This window comes from Anolis sagrei, chromosome 1, assembly GCF_037176765.1.
Source record: "Anolis sagrei isolate rAnoSag1 chromosome 1, rAnoSag1.mat, whole genome shotgun sequence".
Taxonomy (NCBI): domain Eukaryota; kingdom Metazoa; phylum Chordata; class Lepidosauria; order Squamata; family Dactyloidae; genus Anolis; species Anolis sagrei.
The window spans coordinates 3516853-3537836 of record NC_090021.1 but is presented as its reverse complement, the minus strand read 5'-3'; the positions used below and the strand labels follow the sequence as shown (position 1 = coordinate 3537836).

At 45.5% G+C, this 20984-nt stretch overlaps 1 protein-coding gene across 1 annotated transcript in view; it reads right to left on the bottom strand.

Annotated features, from left to right (window-relative positions):
* SCARA5 (scavenger receptor class A member 5) overlaps window positions 1–20984 on the bottom strand; it is a 98527-nt gene that overhangs the window by 24953 nt on the left and 52590 nt on the right. The window contains exons 4-7 of the mRNA XM_067472520.1: window positions 10970–11475; window positions 7554–7722; window positions 6722–6802; window positions 471–569 (exon numbers count right to left, since the gene is read on the bottom strand). Coding sequence (XP_067328621.1) covers window positions 471–569; window positions 6722–6802; window positions 7554–7722; window positions 10970–11475 — 855 coding nt within the window. The remainder of the gene's footprint in view (window positions 1–470; window positions 570–6721; window positions 6803–7553; window positions 7723–10969; window positions 11476–20984) is intronic.

Here is a 20984-nt window from a genome sequence, read left to right as displayed (position 1 = left end):
CTCCAGGTGTTTTGGACTTCAACTCCCACAATTCCTAACAGCCTATCGGCTGTTAGGAATTGTGGGAGTTGAAGTCCAAAACACCTGGAGGGAGGGCCGAAGTTGGCCCATGCCTGGTCTAGATGCACTCATCAGATCCAGCTGAGAATTTGGCGAAAATGGATTTATTATCTTTCTTTCCATTCCTGGCCAAGGAAAAGGAGATATTTGCGAATGAGCTCATATCCTGCCTATTGAGCTGGATTACTTTATTGCACACAAGGGCAGCGGATGCCAAGATGCCGGGATCCATTTAAAGACTAATCAGGGAATTCATCCCATTTGGAGCCCGTTCCCAAGCCCAAGGGGAGGCTTCATTTCCTACCGAGATCCAGCTCAAATCCCCAATGCATTTCTTCATTTCCTGGACTGCTTTCAGAATTGCAGCACCTTAGACTGGTTTGAGAAGGCTAAGAAGAACCCAACGTTACCTGAGACTCCTCGGGGGCCCGGCATGCCTCGGGGCCCCAGGTCCCCTCTGTCCCCTTTGGCTCCTCGGGGTCCCACGGGCCCTCTTTCCCCAGGGGTGCCTGCAATCAGAAGGTGGAAAGAATATGAGGACATAGACATTTGCTCCTCAAACACCCTCCCCCAATGTTTTGGGAGTTTCCAGAAACCCATATTGAGGACAATGACAGATAGATTAGATGGGGAGCCCGAATGTGGCGGCAAAAAAAGCCAATGGGATTTTGGCCTGCATCAATAGGAGCATAGTGTCTAGATCTAGGGAAGTCATGCTCCCCATGCTCTATTCTGCTTTGGTTAGACCACACCTGGAATATTGTGTCCAATTCTGGGCACCACAATTCAAGAGAGATATTGACAAGCTGGAGTGTGTCCAGAGGAGGGCGACTAAAATGATCAAGGGTCTGGAGAACAAGCCCTACAAGGAGTGGCTTAAGGAGCTGGGCATGTTTAGCCTGAAGAAGAGAAGGCTGAGAGGAGATATGATAGCCATGTATAAATATGTGAGAGGAAGCCACAGGGAGGAGGAGGGAGCAAGCTTGTTTTCTGCTTCCCTGGAGACTAGGACGCAATGGAACAATGGCTTCAAACTACAAGAGAGGAGATTCCATCTGAACACGAGGAAGAACTTCCTGACTGTGAGAGCTGTTCAACAGTGGAACTCTCTGCCCCGGAGTGTGGTGGAGGCTCCTTCTTTGGAAGCTTTTAAGCAGAGGCTGGATGGCCATCTGTCAGGGGTGATTTGAGTGCAATGTTCCTGCTTTTTGGCAGAATGGGGTTGGACTGGATGGCCCATGAGGTCTCTTCCAACTCTTTGATTCTATGAATGCGCCAAACTGTCCCCATGCGAGGCTAAGAGTGTAATACCTTTGCATTCTGATATTATTATTATTATTATTATTATTATTATTATTATTATTATTATTTCCAAAATGCTCCAAAATCCAAAACATCGGAGGTTGACAGTGTGACACCTTTACTTATTTTATTTTACTTGATTGGTTTATTTATTTTATTGTGATGTTATGTTGTCGTTTATATTTTATGTTGCTGTAATGTATCGCTGGGCTTGGCCTCATGTAAGCCGCTCCGAGTCTCCTTTGGGGAGATGGTGGCAGGGTATATGCCACTGTGGCGCATTTACCTAGGCCCATGATGGTGAACCTAAGACACATGTGTCAGCACTGACACGCATGGCTATTTTTGATGACACACAGACACAAACGGTCGCATAAAGAGAAGTACACCTTATTAGAGCCAAACTAATTCCATCCGTAAATTTGTAAAAGGCTCTACAAATTTAACATATGCACGTTTGAGCATTGTTTACACCATAACACAGCATGGATTATACATTTTTCTTATTTAAACTATAAATATTGCAAAATTATGGGGGTTTTTTTCTCGAAGTGACACCCCACCCAAATTATGCTCAGGTTTTTGGCGAATTTTGACACACCAAGCTTACACTGCTTAGCCAGTATTGCACCACCTGACATCCGCCGGGCAGTGGCAGCCAATAGTGAAAGGACCAAGGCAGAGACATCTCCAGCTCATCCCCTGTTTGGGTATCAGCCAGCATGCCAACGACTTAAATCAAGACATAGTTTTCTTAGATCTACAGAGACACTTGCTGGAACATCTCAGCAAGCGAGAGTCCAAAAGTGGCAGGCCCAAACCCAGCACCTCAATCCATGGGTGATACCAAATGAGAGACTCCCCCCTGGGCACACAGAAGACTGGGCGACTTGGAAGGCGCTGAACAGACTGCGCTCTGGCACCACGAGATGCAGAGCCAGTCTTAAGAAATGGGGCTACAGGGTGGAATCCTCGGCATGCGAGTGTGGAGAAGAGCAAACCACTGACCACCTGCTGCAATGCACCCTGAGCCCTGCCACATGCACCATGGAGGACCTCCTTGCGGCAACACCAGAGGCACTCCAAGTGGCCAGATACTAGTCAAAGGACATTTAATCAGCTACCAAGTTTGCAAAATTTGTGGGTTTTTTAAATCTGTTTGTTTGTTTTGTTCTGTTAGAAATGTAGTACAATGTTCTGGTTGCGGATGACACGATAAATAAATAAATAAAACCAAGCTCAAAAGATTGCCCATCACTGACCTAGGCCAAACTTCATAGTGATGTCAGTGCTGAAGATTCTGACTGTGTTGGTCAGTGACTGGATTTCAGTTTCTGATTTTTCCATAACGCTTTAGATCACCCATGTACAGTAAGTGGGAAATTTTTGATGAATTTCTTGTCTTTTGATAGCCCAGGTTTCATAGAATCAAAGAGTTGGAAGAGACCTCATGGGCCATCCAGTCCAACCCCATTCTGCCAAGAAGCAGGAATATTGCATTCAAATCACCCCTGACAGATGGCCATCCAGCCTCTGCTTAAAAGCTTCCAAAGAAGGAGCCTCCACCACACTTCGGGGCAGAGAGTTCCACTGCTGAACGGCTCTCACAGTCAGGAAGTTTTTCCTCATGTTCAGATGGAATCTCCTCTCTTGTAGTTTGAAGCCATTGTTCCGCGTCCTAGTCTCCAAGGAAGCAGAAAACAAGCTTGCTCCCTCCTCCCTGTGGCTTCCTCTCACATATTTATACGTGGCTATCACATCTCCTCTCAGCCTTCTCTTCTTCAGGCTAAAGATGCCCAGTTCCCTAAGCCGCTCCTCATAGGGCTTGTTCTCCAGACCCTTGATCATTTTAGTCGCCCTCCTCTGGACACATTCCAGCTTGTCAATATCTCTCTTGAATTGTGGTGCCCAGAATTGGACACAATATTCCAAATGTTTGTTTTCTGTAGAATTATTGACAGTGGGATCATTGCAATGATGAGCAACAGTGGTGACAGTGAATCACCCTGGAAAATTCCTCTCTTGATGTTAACAATTCCATAGCTTTCATTGCCCATAAACAACTCTGTTTTCCATTGTTTCATTGCATTTTCAATGAACTTGCTAATATTTTCACAAACCCGGATGACATCTAGACATTTGATGATCCAACTGTGTGGCAGTGAGTCAAATATTATTCTTATTATTGGTATTGGTCTTATCATCATCTCTAACAACACCAAAACCAATAGCATACACAATTCAAAACCTAAAAAATATGCAAACACTAAGATAGGGTTAAACATGAAACTATTAAAAATAAATAGCTAGAATTATTAAAAACCTACTGACATACATGCATCATTCTCGAATAAGAAATATGAAATAACTGTCCTTGGGTGGCCAATAGCAATATCAGGACTAGAAAAGTCTCTCTTATAATTGCCTTTAAAAAAGGAAATGCCACCCAATCTAAACAATAGACTACAATGATGAACAGATCTGGAAACAAATATATATCTCCAGCTGCCAGGAAGATTTTCCACCAGCCAAATTCAGCATTGATTTTTCTCCTGGGTTTTTCCATAGACAACAGCTATTAGATCACGTTTGTATCCCAGTTCCTGCCATTTATTTCTTAATGCAGTTTTACACAGCTTGCTGCAATAAATTTATATTTATATCTGTTTTACAGATGTAGAATGACCAGGGTGGGACAAAGGACTCTTGCCTGCTGGAGCTAGGGGTGAATGTTTCAACTGACCACCTTGATTAGCATATAATGGCCTGACAGTGCCTGGAGCAAACTTTTGTTGAGAGGTGATTAGATGTCCTTGTTTGTTTCCTCTCTGTTGTTGTGCTGTTGTAATTTTAGAGTTTTTTTTAATACTGGTAGCCAGATTTTGTTCGTTTTCATCGTTTCCTCCTTTCTGTTGAAATTGTCCACATGCTTGTGTACCTCTCAACAAAAGTTTGCTCTAGGCACTGTCAGGCCATCAAATGCTAATCAAGGTGGTCAGTTGAAACATTCACACCTAGCTCCAGCAGACAAGAGTCCTTTGTCCCACCCTGGTTATTCCACAGATATATAATCCCTTTTTCCTAGTTCCAACAGACCTCACTACCTCTGAAGATGCTTGCCATAGATGCAGGTGAAACGTCAGGAGAGGATGCCTCTAGACCATGGCCATATAGCCCGAAAAACCTACAACAACCCAGTGATTCCGGCCATGAAAGCCTTCGACAATACAAGGATTATTATTATTATTATTATTATTATTATTATTATTATTATTATTGCCCCAGGCACTGCCAGGCCATCAAATGCTAATCAAGGTGGTTAATTGAAACATTCACACCTAGCTCCAGCAGACAAGAGTCCTTTGTCCCCGTCCCCCCCCCCCCCCTGGTCATTCCACAGATATATAAACCCTTTTTCCTAGTTCCAACAGACCTCACTACCTCTGAGGATGCTTGCCATAGATGCAGGCGAAACGTCAGGAGAGAATGCCTCTAGAACATGGCTCTATAGCCCGAAAAAACCCACAAGAACCTCTAGACCATGGCCATATAGCCTGAAAAAAACCTACAACAACCTTGTAATTCATGCAGTTTAATTGCCCTTTAATTGTTTGTTGTTGTTCATTCATTCAGTTGTTTCCGACTCTTCGTGACCTCATGGACCAGCCCACACCAGAGCTCCCTGTCGGCCGTCACCATCCCCAGCTCCTTCAAGGTCAATCCAGTCACTTCAAGGTTGCCATCCATCCATCTTGCCCTTGGTCGGCCCCTCTTCCTTTTGCCTTCCACTTTCCCCAGCATCATTGTCTTCTCTAGGCTTTGCTGTCTCCTCATGATACGGCCAAAGGACTTCAACTTTGTCTCTAGTCTCCTTCCCTCCAATGAGCAGCCGGGCTTTCTTTCCTGGAGGATGGACTGGTTGGATCTTCTCGCAGTCCAAGGCACTCTCAGCACTTTCCTCCAACACCACAGCTCAAAAGCATCTCTCTTCCTTCACTCAGCCTTCCTGAAGGTCCAGCTCTCACATCCGTAGGTGACTACAGGGAAGACCATGGCTTGGACTAGGCAATGGATCTTTGTTGCCAGTCTGATGTCTCTACTCTTCACAATTTTATTGAGATTGGACATTGCTCTCCTCCCATGTTATGCTATGGCTCAATATTATGGAGTCATGGGAGGTGTCGTTTGGCAAGACATCCAAGGCAAAGCACAGCTGGTTCCATATGGTCCTTCTGTCCTTTGCACCAAACACTTTCGAAGCATATATATAATAAGCCTCCATGTATTGAGAAATTTCCCCTTCATTGCTTTGATTTAATTTCCTTTTAGAAACAACGTTTTCAAGAAAAGGAAGGGAAAGGATTTCCTGGAATTTTAAGAGTCTCGTTGCTCCAAAATTGCAAATTCAGGCACACATTTCACACTAATAGTTAATGCAGTTTGGCTTTCGCTGCCATGGCTCAATGCTATGGACTCCGGGGAGTTGCAGTTTTGCAAGGTCTTTTGCAATGTCCTGTCTCGACCCCATAGAAACATAGAGCTGGAAGAGACCTCATGGGCCATCCAGCCCAACCCCATTCTGCCAAGAAGCAGGGCAATCGCGTTCAAAGCACCCCCAACAGATGGCCATCCAGACTCTGCTTCAAAGCCTTCAAAGAAGGAGCCTCCACCACACGCCGGGGCAGAGAGTTCCACTGCTGAATGGCTCTCACAGTCAGGAAGTTCTTCCTCATGTTCAGATGGAATCTCCTGTTTCAAAGCCTTCAAAGAAGGAGCCTCCACCACACTCCGGGGCAGAGAGTTCCACTGCTGAACGGCTCTCACAGACGGGAAGTTCTTCCTCATGTTCAGATGGAATCTCCTTTCCTGTAGTTTGAAGCCATGGTTCCATTGCGTCCTAGTCTCCAAGGAAGCAGAAAACAAGCTTGCTCCCTCCTCCTCTTCTCCAAGCTCAACATCCCCAGCCCTCTAAGCCATTCTTCATAGGGATTCATAGTTTTGAGACCTTTGATCCTTTTGGTCACTCTTCTCCGGACATATTTCACCTTATCCTTCGTGTAGCGTGGTGCCCAGAACTGGACACGATATTATTCCAGGTGAGGTCAGAATAAAGTGGGACTAGAGCTTCCCTCAAGGAGATGGAGCTGTATATAAATAAAGTTGTATTATTATTATATTCCCTCAATCTATATCCTCCTATTGATGCAGCCTTTTGCATTGGCCTTTTGAGCTGCTGCATCACACTCTTGGCTCATGTTCAGCTTGTGGTCCATAAGATGCCTTAGACCCCTTTAAAAGCCTGTTTCCAGTCCTCATACTGCATTTACTCCATCCTTGCTTCCCACAACAATCCACTTACCTTGCAGTCCAGGTAAGCCTGGAAGTCCAGGTTCGCCCTCCATTCCTTCATTGCCTTGGTCTCCTTTTGGTCCAGGAGGCCCTAGAAGGTAGACAACAAAGACTATGAATGGTAATAAATGGTGGGGGGGGGGGGGGGGAGGGAAATGACATACAATGTGGGGGAGTTAGAATCATAGAGTCATAGAATCAAAGAGCTGGAAGAGACCTCCTGGGCCATCCAGTCCAACCCCATTCTGCCAAGAAGCAGGAATATTGCATTCAAATCACCCCTGACAGATGGCCACCCAGCCTCTGTTAAAAAGCTTCCAAGGAATGGTGCATTTCCACTGTAGATGGGAATGCTGCCATGGCTCCATGCTTTGGAATCATAGGATTTGTAGTTTGTTTACATTTTTGGCATAAATCATTTTTACTCCAAAAATAACTTCCAAAGTAATAATATATGTATTTCATGGAAATTTGTTCATATATATCACATAATATTTTATAATAATGTGTTTCTAACTGTGTTGTGTCCTGTCTTGAGCTTCAAGGAGAGGCAGGTAAGAAATCATCATCATCATCATCATCATCATCACACCAGAATCAACTTGCAGTTTCTCAAGTCGCTCCTGACGTGAAAAAAATCATAATCATAATCAATTATTATAATTATTATTGTTGTTTTCTTGGAGCATGGAGAAGAATGATATGCATCTTATCCACATAGTCTGGAGCCATACAACTGCATTAACACTGCCCTGCAGATGTACTTTCAATGGAGCTCAACCAGTTCACATCACCATACATATGCTGATGATCCTATAATACGTCTGCTGCAATCCCATTACCTCGTATCACTGAGATGTCCCTTAAGGCGATGGAGTGCTCCCAGTCCTTGAGCCGCAGGTCCTCGGTGACATTGTTCAGAATGGCCAACTCATGCTTCAGCTGGTGCTCCATGGCAATGTGGACCCGGCGCATCTGCCGCGCATCTTCAGTCGCATTGCTGATCAGGACCTAGAGCCACAGAATCACAGAGTTGGAAGGGACCCATATTGTGGCGCAGCTGGCTGAGTGTCAGCTGCATTAAGATCACTCTGACCAAAAAGGTCATGAGTTCAAAGCCAGCCCGGGTTGGAGTGGGTTTCCAACCAATTGTGTGTAGCCTGTTGTCGACCTTTGCAACCCGAAAGACAGTTGCATCTGTCAAGTAGGAAAATTAGGTACCACCTTAAAGTGTGGGGAGGCTAAATTAACTGATTTATGATGCCATAAAAAGAAGACTCCAGCAAAGCATTTCAGCGGGGAAGCATGCGGGGAATGCGGAAGTGCTTCATCAGCATCACAGATGGACGATGAAAGCGACAGCTCCCCTGGCAGCCAGAAAAGGTTAAATAGCCTCTGTGTATGTTTGTATGTCAAAAATTGGCATTGAATGTTTGCCATATATGTGTACACTGTAATCTGCCCTGAGTCCTCTGCGGGGTGAGGAGAGGGGCGGAATATAAAAGTTGTAAATAAATAAATAAATAGATAATAAAGGACATCCAGTCCAACCCACTTTCTGCCAGGCAGGGAGGCACAATCCAAGCCCTCCCGACAGATGGCCATGCAGCCTCTGCTTAAAAACCTCCAGGGGAGGAGACTCCATGTTCAGCTTGCAGTCTACCAAGACTTCTAGATACTATATTCTTATTGATGACTGTTCTGTTCCCTGAGCTAATTCCTGGAGGTGCTCTAATCTCACCAGGAACTGAGTTGGATTTACACAGGTGAACAGTGAACATGGAATTTAATTTTATAAGGCAATAAAAAGTCAACATTTTAACTAACAATTAACATTTGTAGGAAAAGTTGGAGGCTTGGATCATAGAATCATAGAATCCTAGAGTTGGAAGAGACCTCATGGGCCAACATCCAGTCCAACCCCATTCTGCCAAGAAGCAGGAATATTGCATTCAAATCACCCCTGACAGATGGCCCTCCAGCCTCTGCTTCAAAGCCTCCAAAGAAGGAGCCTCCACCACACTCCAGGGCAGAGAGTTCCACTGCTGAATGGCTCTCACAGTCAGGAAGTTCTTCCTCATTTTAGGATGGAATCTCCTCTCTTGTAGTTTGAAGCCATTCCTCCATTGCGTCCTAGTCTCCAGGGAAGCAGAAAACAAGCTTGCTCCCTCCTCCTCCCTGTGGCTTCCTCTCACATATTTATACATGGCTGTCATATCTCCTCTCAGCCTTCTCTTCTTCAGGCTAAACATGCCCAGCTCCTTAAGCCGCTCCTCATAGGGCTTGTTCTCCACACAGGTGAACAGTTAACATGGAATTTAATTTTATAAGGCAACAAAAAGTCAAGATTTTAACTTCACCCGGTACTAGCAACTAACATTTGTAGGAAAAGTTGGAAGCTTGGATCAACAGTAGTTCTTGCGTATTTTCTGCCTTCCTTCTATGTCCTTTCTTCCTTGTCTTCCATATACCTGTGGCACCAAATTCTAAATGTGCAATGTGTTCCACTTCCTAGCTCCTCTCCACACCTTTTCCCAAATGGCTGGCTTCTGGGAAGCTCTGCCTCTGGAAGGGGGCTTTAAGGGAAAAAGCTATCTATGGTTCCCTCCCAAAAACTATACAATAAAAATGGAACCCTTTCTCATTAAGGGAGGCTTAATTATATAACATAATAAAGTCTCTATGGGGGCCTGACAATGACTCCTAGATCCCTTTCATACGGACTGTTTACAAGTCTGTCCTATTGTTGGAACTCAACCACATCCTGCACAAGCTTGTAGTCCTCATTAAGGACCTAGATAGACAAATGACTCAGTTGGCAGGGAAAAGCCCTTTCTTGCATCATCTTTACTGCTACTTCTCAGGAACATGTCTCTTTTTCTGAGCACATGGCAAGCCCCTCAGTCCCTCCATGTTGTTCTTCTCCTGTGAGCATGGAGAGAGGCAAGATGTCTGCTGTGAGTTAGTTAGTTAATTAGTTAAATATCTAGCCCCTATGTTAACTTTCCTATTGAGATGTGTAGTTCTTTGAATATCTGAAAGACTCCTAGATCCCTTTCAAGACTCCTAGATCTCTCAAAAAATAAAGAAAGAAGATAAGATGGAGCAAACTGTTGTCAATCAGCCAGAGGCTGATAGTTTGACTGATGATTTAGAGAGGATTGTGGACTTTCCTATGGCACAAAGTGATGGGAATTCAAGTATGGGAAATGATGTTTCCTTGTGGGCTTTCCTGTAGCACAAAGTGATGGGAATTCAAGTTTGGGAAAACTGGCTTGGGAAGTGTGAAAACTGGCTTGGGAAGTGCAGAGCTTCAAGGCCAGTCTGAGGAGTTAGAAGCAGCAACAGCAGATAAGGAATCGAGTGAAGAGCTGAGAGAAAAGGAAGGTTCCCAAGAGAAACCACCTGTAGCTACAGAGATCAACAGAAGTCTTTGTTTAGATTGCATCGTTCAGAGAGATTACATGGGGAAATTGTTTATAAAGCTATTGTCCTCCCAACATGGACTGTCTGAAACATGGACTGTCTACAGACGTCACACGCAACTCCTGGAACAATTCCATCAGCGTTGCCTCTGAAAAATCCTACAAATCTCTTGGGAAGACAGGTGGAAAAATGTCAGCATTCTGGAAGAGAAAGCAAAAACCACCAGCATTGAAGCGATGCTCCTACACCATCAACTCCACTGGATTACCCACGTTGTCCGAATGCCCGATCACCATCTCCCAAAGCTGTTACTATACTCTGAACTCAAGAATGGGAAATGTAACGTTGGTGGACAGGAAAAAAAGATTTAAATATGGGTTTAAAGCCAGACTTAAAAACAGTGGCATAGACACCAAGTACTGGGAAGCCCTGGCTCTTGAGCGCTCTCAGTGGAGGTCAGCTGTGACCAGTAGTGCTGCAGAATTCAAAGAAGCACGAATGGAGGGAGAAAGGGAGAAGGTGCATCAAGCCAACCCTGACCGGGACTGCCTTCCACCTGGAAATTGATGTCCTCACTGCGAGACAACATGTGGATACAGAATATGGCTTCACAGCCACCTATGGACCCACTGCCAAGAGGACCATCATCTTGGAGGACCATCATCTTGGAGGACCATCATCTTGGAGGACCATCATCTTGGAGGACCATCATCTCAGACTACAACTCTCTCTCACTCTCTCTCTCTCTCTCTCTCTGTATATATATATAGAGAGAGAGAGAGAGACTCCGCGATCCCTCGACCCAGTCATGAGATCCCTACCAATGGCTCACCTGCAGATCCTGGATGCGTGTGTGATGGATGCCCACATCATAAGACAGGGTCCGGTTCAGGCCACCCACTTCGCTGCCCAAGTCGGTCAGCTGGTCACGCAAGCCTTCCATGCGGGAGGCCATCTCGGCCAGGAGGAGCTGGTGGTGGCGCAGGAGGAGGCGGCTGCTGTTGCCTTCCACCGAGAGCCGGTAGGCCTCTGCCTGGGCCAGGTCCCCCTGCTGTGTCAGGCTGTCCCGCAGGCCAGAGATGGCCTTGTCCGCCTGGGCCGCCTGGGCCCGCAAGCTCCCCAGCTCCCCACCCAACTTCTGGAGGGAGCCACTCATGCTCAGGAGGGAATCAGAGTGGTTCTGGAGCAGGTCCTGTAGGCGCCAGACGTGGTCCATGAAGTCCACCTTCAAGGGCTGCTGCAGCATCCTCAGCTGGAGCTCCCGGAAGGTTTGGTTCAGCTGGTTGACGTTCCCCATCAGGACTTTGAGGTCTTCGGGAGAGCTCTGGGGCCTGGAGACTGGAAAAGAGAGGCCTCAAATCACAGAACGGCAAGGGATAACCAAAGACCATCCAGTCCAACCCTCTTCTGCCATAACCCAAGCCCTCCCAACAAATGGCCATCCAACTTCTGTTTGAAAACCTCCAGAGAAGAGAACTCTACTGGACTCCTAGGCAGCCTACATTCCTCTACAGTTGGAAGGGAACCCCAAAGATCATCTCATCCACCCCCTCCTGCCACAACACAAGCCCTCCCAACCGATGGCCTTCCAACTTCTGCTTGAAAACCTCAAGAGAAGATGTCATGAATGACTTTTCAATGATTTTAAAGCATAGGTTCTTTTTATTGTAATTTCCAGTGTGAGAAGGTATATCAGATTACAGAAGAACATTTAGACAAAGAATGACATTGGACATACAGATTCTATGCAACCACATTGGATTTACAATTACATTGGTTAACAAACAAACAAAGGGGAATTACATTTTCACCCAACATTCACATACATGTACACGCATTCATCCACATGCACCCAAATATTACCATATCCTTTTTCCCTCCTTGGAGAAGCACCTCTTAGGCCAGACCCTGCTTTCCTGTAGCTTGCCAATGCATAGTTCCATAACACCAAAACTTCAAAACGCCAAAATGCCAAAACTTCTTTCCTAAACACAATGCCAAGGACCAGATCTCTGTTTTCCGAACAGCAGAACCTGACTCCCTGCACAAAATCTAAGACTCCAAAAGCACACTTCTTCCTCTTCCCTTGAGAGAGAAGCCCCAAAGTGACCAGACTGCTCCCGTGCAAATCTACCACTCTCCAAATACACCATCTCTCTCCTTCCCATGGAGCAGAGCATGGCGGGTGAACCAGACTCCTCAGGTCTGCCACACTTTGAGCATTATTAGACTGAGTCTTTTATAGAAATATTCTGCAGATGTCATCCCAAAGTTGTAAATGAATGATAGGCATCTTCCATCCTGGCTTCATCTCAGTTTCCTGGCCAGACGATGATCTTCTTGATTGGTGTTGATCTTATGTTGACTTCCTTCTTAACATTGTAAACATTTATCTTACCACTGTCCAGTTCTTATCAGGGTTTCTCATTAGCAAGTCCAGCAAGGAGGTAGTTAGTCATTGCAGGCCTTAATATTATACAGGTGTTTCCAAAATACATCCATCCATTCTTCCATTCATTCCCACACATCATATTCAATTCACATTTATCAAATTTGCACATTGAATTTCTTATTACAGAGACCCCTTTGGACTCCCAGGCAGTCTATATTCCTCTACCGTTGGAAGAGATCCCCAAAGGCCATCTAGTCCAACTCCCTTCTGCCATGACCCAAGCCTTTCCAACAAATGGCTATCCAACTTCTGTTGGAGACACTACTAGACTCCCAGGCAGTCTATATTCCCCTATAGTTGGAAGGGATCCCCAAAGGCCACCTAGTCCAGCCCACTTCTGCCATAACCCAAGCCCTCCAGACAGATGGCCATCCAGCCTCTGTTTAGAAACCTCCAGAGCAGAAAACTCAATTGAATGTAAATACAGTCTGTATTACTCTAGAGTTGGAAGGGGACCTCCAAAGGCCATTCAGTCCAACCACATCGCCTAAGTAAAGTAATCAAGTAACTCCATCCAACACAGGCAGTAACCCTATGCCCTGTTTGGCCTTTCTACTGACCAGGAGGACCTCTGTCTTGTCTAGATTCAGTTTCAATTTATTCACCCTCATCCAGACCATCACAGCTGCCAAGCACCGGTTCGGGACCTGAAGAGCCTTCTTAGTAGCAGGTGGGAAGAAGTGATAGAGCTGAACATCATCTGTGTACAAGTACTTCCTTACTTAGGTGATCCCTCGTTGTCTGAGTATGATTGTCTTCCAAAATCAGTGTACTGGCAGTGGGTCCGGAGGTGACTGCGGAGCCCTATTCTTGCTCTGCATCTTCTCCCACAGTGAGGACATTGGTTTCCAGGTGGAAGGTGGTCCCGGTTGGGGTTGGCTTGATGTGCCTTCCTCTTGGCATGTTTCTCTCTTTCACCCTCCATTCATGCCTCTTCAAATTCTGCAGCACTGCTGGTCACAGTTGAACTCCAACTGGAGCGCTCAAGGGCCAGGATTTCCCCGTTCGCAGTGTCTATGCCAGAGTTTTTAAGGTTGGCTTTGAGGCCATCTTTAAATCTCTTTTCATGCCCACCAACATTCCATTTTCCATTCTTGAGTTGGGAGTCCAACTTTGGGAGACAGTGGGAGACGGTGGTCAGGCATCCAGACAAAGTCCAGCAGAGTTGATAGCAGAGGAGCATCGCTTCAGTGCTGGTGGTCTTCGCTTCTTCCAGCATGCTGATGTTTGTCCACTTGTCTTCCCAAGAGATTTGCCGGATTTTTCGGAGGCAGTGCTGATGGAATTGTTCTAGGACAGTGGTTCTCAACCTTCCCAATGCCGCGACCCCTTAATACAGTTCCTCAAGTTGTGGTGACCCCCAACCATAAAATTATTTTTGTTGCTACTTCATAACTGTGATTTTGCTCCTGTTATGAATCGTAATGTAAATATCACATATGCAGGATGTATTTTATTCACGAGACCAAATTTGGCACAAATACCCGAAACACCGAAATTTGAATACTGGTGGGGTGGGGGCTTGATTTTGTCATTTGGGAGTTGTAGTTGCTGGGATTTATAGTTTACCCAGAATCAAGGAGCATTCTGAATTCCACCAACGATGGCATTGAACCAAACTTGGCACACAGAACTCCTATGACCAACAGAAAATACTGGAAGGGTTTGGTGGACGTTGACCTTGAGTTTTGGAGTTGTAGTTCACCTACACCCAGAGAGCACTGTAGACTCAAACAATTATGGATATGGACCAAACTTGACACAAATACTCAATATGCCCAAATGTGAACCCTCGTGGAGTTTAGGGAAAATAGACCTTGACATTTGGGAGTTGTCGTTGCTGGGATTTATAGTTCACCTACAATCAAAGAGTGTTCTGAACCCCACCAACAACAGAATTGGGCCAAACTTCCCACAGAGAACCCCCATGACAAACAGAAAATACTGTGTTTTCCTGGTGGTCTTTGGCGACCCCTCTGACGCCCCCTCGCGACCCACGCAGGGGTCCCGACCCCCAGGTTGAGAAACGCTGTTCTAGGAGTTTCATGTTGACCATTTCTGCCCCCTTGGCAGCCACCTCTCCACAAAAGTGAACATTGGCACTGAAATACAATACCGCCTGAGCTCTGCGAGTGCAGCATTCTTCTGAATGAAGCAGAGAGTGCTTGAGGACTGGGACATCCATAGGGAGACCAAGGTGCTTGTTTATTCATTGTAAACGCTGTGTCCAGGTTGGTTCATCAGGTGCTCTGCTATGGCTGACTTCTCTGGTTGAAGCAGTCTGCAGTGCCTTTCACTTCTGCAGGAGTCTACCGTATACCATGCAGCTGTGGACAAGTCTACATAGAGACCACGAAATGCAGGAAAGGCCCAAACACGAATCAAGGAACATGAAAGGCTCTGCAGACTACTTCAACCAGGGAAGTCAGCCATAGCAGACCACCTGATGAACCAACCCAGACACAGTATATTATTTGAGAACACAGAAATCCTGGACCACTCTCACAACCACTATGTCAGACTACACAGAGAAGCCACTGAAATCCACAAGAAGCGGGTGGACAATTTCAACAGAAAGGAGGAAACCATGAAAATGAACAAAATCTGGCTTGTTGTTCATTCGTTCAGTCGTCTCCGACTCTTCGTGACCTCATGGACCAGCCCACGCAGAGCTCCCTGTCAGCCGTCACCACCCCCAGCTCCTTCAAGGTCAGTCCAGTCACTTCAAGGATGCCATCCATCCAAATCTGGCTACCAGTATTAAAAAAAACTCTAAAATTACAACAGCACAACAACAGAGAGGAAACAATCAGGGACATCTAATCACTTCTCAACAAAAGATTGCTCCAGGCACTGCCAGGCCATCAAATGCTAATCGATGTTGTCAGTTGAAACATTTACACCTAGCTCCAGCAGACAAGAGTCTTTTGTCCCACGCTGGTCTTTCCACAGATATATAAACCCCTTTTTTCCTACCTCCAACAGACCTCACTACCTCTGAGGATGCTTGCCATAGATGCAGGCGAAATGTCAGGAGAGAATGCCTCTAGAACATGGCCATATAGCCCCAAAAAAACCCTACCACAACCCTTTTGAAAGATTCTTTTTCTGGCTTTGCGTTGGAGATGCAAATGCCACCGACACCAGAAAAGCCATCCGGTTCCGAGCTATTCTGGTGCGTTTCGACCACCATCCTCCACCCTTTCCTGCACACATAACAATTAGCCAAACCCAGGTGTAATTTTCTTGTTCTTATTTTAGGTAAAATGAAAGAAGCCACGAAGAAGCAGCAAATGGAAACTTCCCGGCGTAAAAATATAATGTGCGCCTATTGTTGTCCAACCTGGTTTGGCCTGAATTGGTACGCACTGAGCCATGTCAGTTCAAATGGTTTCAGACAGCATTAATTCTACCGAGTAGATGCACACTTTCTTTTCATAGAATCGTAGAATCATTGAGTTGGAAGAGACCTCATGGGCCATCCGGTCCAATCCCCTGCCACTTATAGAAAGACTAAAGACCTTGTCAAACTACAACTCCCGGAATTCCATCACATTGAGCTCAAATGGCATTATTTCAGCAGTGCATTAATTCTCTTTTTGGAAAAGCAGGGCCCAGCACCATGGAGAGCTCCTTGACCATTCCCCGGATTGCATGGCCAGGACGCATCTCTAAAAGTTCAGACTAAAACCCAAAGCGGATGGACCACCAGCACCGCCTTCTCCAATGGAAACCCACTTCCAAGCCAGTTTCAAAGTGAGACAAACAACATTTAAGCCATTTCCCCAATGATTAAGATGGGAGGTTTTGCAAGACGCAATGCTGCAAACTGGGAAGCGCATGTTTTGCTGCCGGGCAACGGATATAATGTGTATTATTTAGCAAGTTACGGCCAGGAGCAAAAGGGGACGGATTCTAAGAACCATGGAGTACAATGGAGGGGGGCGGAGGGGGGGGTCTATCTCTCTCCATCCGGAACCAACTCCCAATTCGATCCAGATGGTGCAAACACAACTTTCGCCGATTCCAAATTCCTGCCTCCGCATAACGAAACACTTTTTTTTCCGAAACTGGGCATAGTAAAGCACCAGATGCAAAAGGGACGTGTGTGGTTGACATTCCTCTTCCCTCCTTCTCTCCCTTTTTTAATTTCCAAGGTTTTCAAAAATTTTACTGCCCGTGCCGGAGAGCAAGCCCAGAGCGCGCCGAGGGGAAGCCAAACCCAGCCCCTAGCATAATAATAATAATAACCATAAAAAAGTAATTACCAAAAGTATTATTAAACTCCGCCTGGACTGGATCTCCTTGTTTATAGGACTGGGAAAGCTGGGGAGATTAATGGGGCACATTTGGTTCAAATTAGGGGGGTGGGGAGGATGTTTTGCACAATTCCACACATATGCAAACACGCACACGCAGAAGAGTGCAAGACTTCCGGATTTTGGCCAGCACTCGTTGGCAGAGAAGGTGAATGGACTTGTGAAACTACAACTCCCAAGATTTCAGAGCATTGCAACATGACAATAAACACAGTGTCAATGGTGAATGGACTTGTGAATCTACAACTCCCAGGATTCCATAGCATTGCATCATAACAATGAACATGGTGTCGATGGTGAATGGACTTGTGAAACTACAACTCCCAGGATTCCATAGCATTGCATCATAACAATGAACATGGTGTCGATGGTGAATGGACTTGTGAAACTACAACTCCCAGGATTCCATAGAACTGCATCATGACAATCAATACAATGTCAATGGTGAATGGACTTGTGAAACTTCAACTCCCAGGATTTCAGAGCATTGCAACATGAAAATCAACATGGTGTCAATGGTGAATGGACTTGTGGAACTTCAACTCCCAGGATTTCAGAGCATTGCATCATGACAATCAACATGGTGTCAATGGTGAATGGACTTGTGAAACTTGAACTCCCAGGATTTCAGAGCATTGCAACATGGCAATCAACACGATGTCAATGGTGAATGGACTTGTGAAACTACAACCAACGGGATTTCAGAGTATTGCAACATGACAATCAACACGGTGTCAATGGTGAATGGACTTGTGAAACTTCAACTACCAGGATTCCATAGCATTGCATTATGACAATCAATACAGTGTCAATGGTGAATGGACTTGTGAAACTTGAACTCCCAGGATTTCAGAGCACTGCATCATGACAATCAACATGGTGTCAATGGTGAATGGACTTGTGAAACTTCAACTCCCAGGATTCCATAGCGTTGCAACATGACAATAAACATGGTGTCAATGGTGAATGGACTTGTGAAACTTGAACTCCCAGGATTTCAGAGCATTGCAACATGACAATCAACACAGTGTCAATGGTGAATGGACTTGTGAAACTACAGCTCCCAGGATTTCAGAGCATTGCATCATGACAATCAACACGGTGTCAATGGTGAATGGACTTGTGAAACTTCAACTCCTAGGATTCCATAGCATTGCAGCATGACAATTAACATGATGTCAAACTGCAATTATTGTATCATCAATGCAGACCTAGTGACTTGGTGGCATCTACAGTGTGGAATGAATGCAGTTTGATACCATTTTAACTGTCATGGCTCAATTCTATGACATTCATGGGAACTGCAGTTTCACAAGGTCTTTGGCAGGCATCCTCAAACTGTGGCCTTCCAGCTGTTTGGGCCTTCAACTCCCAGAATTCCTGACAATTGAACAAGCTCATCAGGGTTCTGGGAGTTGGAGGCTCAAACAACTGGAGGGCCACAGTTTGAGTATGCCTGGTTTTTGGCTTTCTCTGCCAAAGAGTGCTGGTGTTATTGGTCCTATGTGCCCCTAACTCAGTGTTTCTCAACCTTCCTAATGCCGTGACCCCTTAATCCAGTTTCTCATGTTGTAGTGACCCCAAACCATACAATTATTTTCATGGCTACTTCATAACTGTCATTTTGCTACTGTTATGAATCGTCAGGTAAATATCTGATATGCAGGATGTATTTTCATTCACTGGCCCAAATTTGGCACAAATACCCGACATGCCCAAATTTGAATACTGGTGGGGTTCGGGGTAGATCGACCTTGACACTTGGGAGTTGTAGTTGCTGGGATTTATAGTTCAACTACAATCAAAGAGCATTCTGAACCCCACCAACAATGGAATTGAGCCAAACTTGGCACACAGAACTCTCATGACCAACAGAAAATACCGGAAGGGTTTGGTGGGCATTGACCTTTAGTTTTGGAGTTGTAGTTCACCTACATCCATTGTTGTATTCGGGCTCGGCCTCATGAGAGACGCACCGAGTCCTTTGGGGAGATGGTAGGGGGTACAAATAAAGTATTATTATTATTATTATTATTATTATTATTATTATTATTATCCAGAGAGCACTGTGGACTCAAACAATGATAGATCTGGACCACCTTGGCATGAATACCCAATATGCTCAAATGTGGTGGAGTCTGGGGAAAACAGACATTGACATTTGGGAGTTGTAGCTGCTGGGATTTATAGTTCACCTACAATCAAAGAGCATTCTGAATTCCACCAACAATGGAATTGAACTAAACTTGGCACAAAACTCCCATGATCAACAGAAAATACTGAAAGGGTTTGGTAGGCATTGATCTTGAGTTTTGGAGTTGTAGTTCAACTACATACATCCAGAAAGCACTGTCGACTCAAACAATGATGGATCTGGACCAAACTTAGCATGAATACTCAATACGCCCAAAGGCGAACACTGGTGGAGTTTGGGGGAAATAGACCTCGACATTTGGGAGTTGTAGCTGCTGGAATTTATAGTTCAGTACGGTATGTGCAAATATTGCAAAATCCTGAACACTTCTGATCCAAAGCATTTCGAAGAAGAGAGACTCAACCTGTTAATCTTTTTTTCCCCCCAGAGTTTGAAAATGTTCCTTTTTAAAGAGATTGATTTTGGAATCCTCCCAAAACAGCTGGCTGGGGTTGTCGGGGGTTTCCAACCAACCACGTTTGTTTGCAAACATATGCAATTGAACATTTTTTTGGCTCTTGCAAAACATCCGTCTGCCGTTCACAGTTGCATAAGCAGAACTAAACAAGTGTAGCCGTTCCATACGGACCTATCAACCCTATCGTTCCATTTTATTATTTACTAGCTTGGGGACCCGGCGCTGCCCGGGTAGTTTGAGAAAGGCATTTTGCGCCAAAGTTGGTCTTTACCAGTTATTTATGTGGCTCGCAGTGCTCTCAGGAAGTTAGTGAAGGTACTTCGAGTCCCATCGTCTGTGGTCAATCCTCCTCCAAACCTCACCAGGACGTAAAGAGGGTCATGGGGGCTCTGTGTGTCAAGTTTGGTCTTGATCAGTCATTGGATGAGTGTCACAGTGGTCTCGGGAAGTAAGTGGTTGTACTACAAGTCCCATCATACCTGGCCCACCCTCATAGAATCATAGAATCATAGAATCAAAGAGTTGGAAGAGACCTCACGGGCCATCCAGTCCAACCCCCTGCCAAGAAGCAGGAATATTGCATTCAAATCACCCCTGACAAATGGCCATCCAGCCTCTACTTAAAAGCTTCCAAAGAAGGAGCCTCCACCACACTCCGGGGCAGAGAGTTCCACTGCTGAACGGCTCTCACAGTCAGGAAGTTCTTCCTAATGTTCAGATGGAATCTCCTCTCTTGTAGTTTGAAGCCATTGTTCCGCATCCTAGTCTCCAAGGAAGCAGAAAACAAGCTTCCTTCCTCCAAACAGCAGTAGGATGTAGAGTGGGTCATGGGGGCTCTGTGCCAAGTTTGGTCTTTATTGGTCTTTGTTGGGGGCCGCAGTAGTCTGTGGGAACAAAAGGGTGGGAAAGTACTACAAATCCCATCATCCATTGTCTGTCCTCCCCCAACTCTCACCAGGACATAAAGAGGGTCATAGGGGTTATGTGTGTGAAGTTTGGTCTTGATTGGTCATTCTTTAAAACAGTTATATTAAAAACCACACAGCCCAGGAGCCGTTCCATACATTGCACCATTCTATAGTTACTTGTTTTGTATCTCACATGACTGCATTGCAAATTATTCTCCAAAGGCTTGGTCCCACAACCAGGTCTTCACGTTCTTTCTGAAGGTCAGGAGGGAGGTGCAGAACTATTTTCACTGAGAGTTCCATACCCAAGGGGCCACCACTGAGAAGGCCCTGTCTCTCCTCTCCACCAATCAGGTCTGTGACGGAGATGGGACCAGAGTAGGGTCTCCTCAGAATATGTTAACCTCCAAGGTAGTTCATAGAGGGAGTTAGGTTCAGACAGGTAAGCTGGGTCACAACTATTTGGGGCTTTATAGGCTAAAGCCAACACTTTGAATTGTGCTCGGTAGCAGACTGGCAGACAGTGGAGCTGGGGCAGCAGGGCAGTTGTATGCTC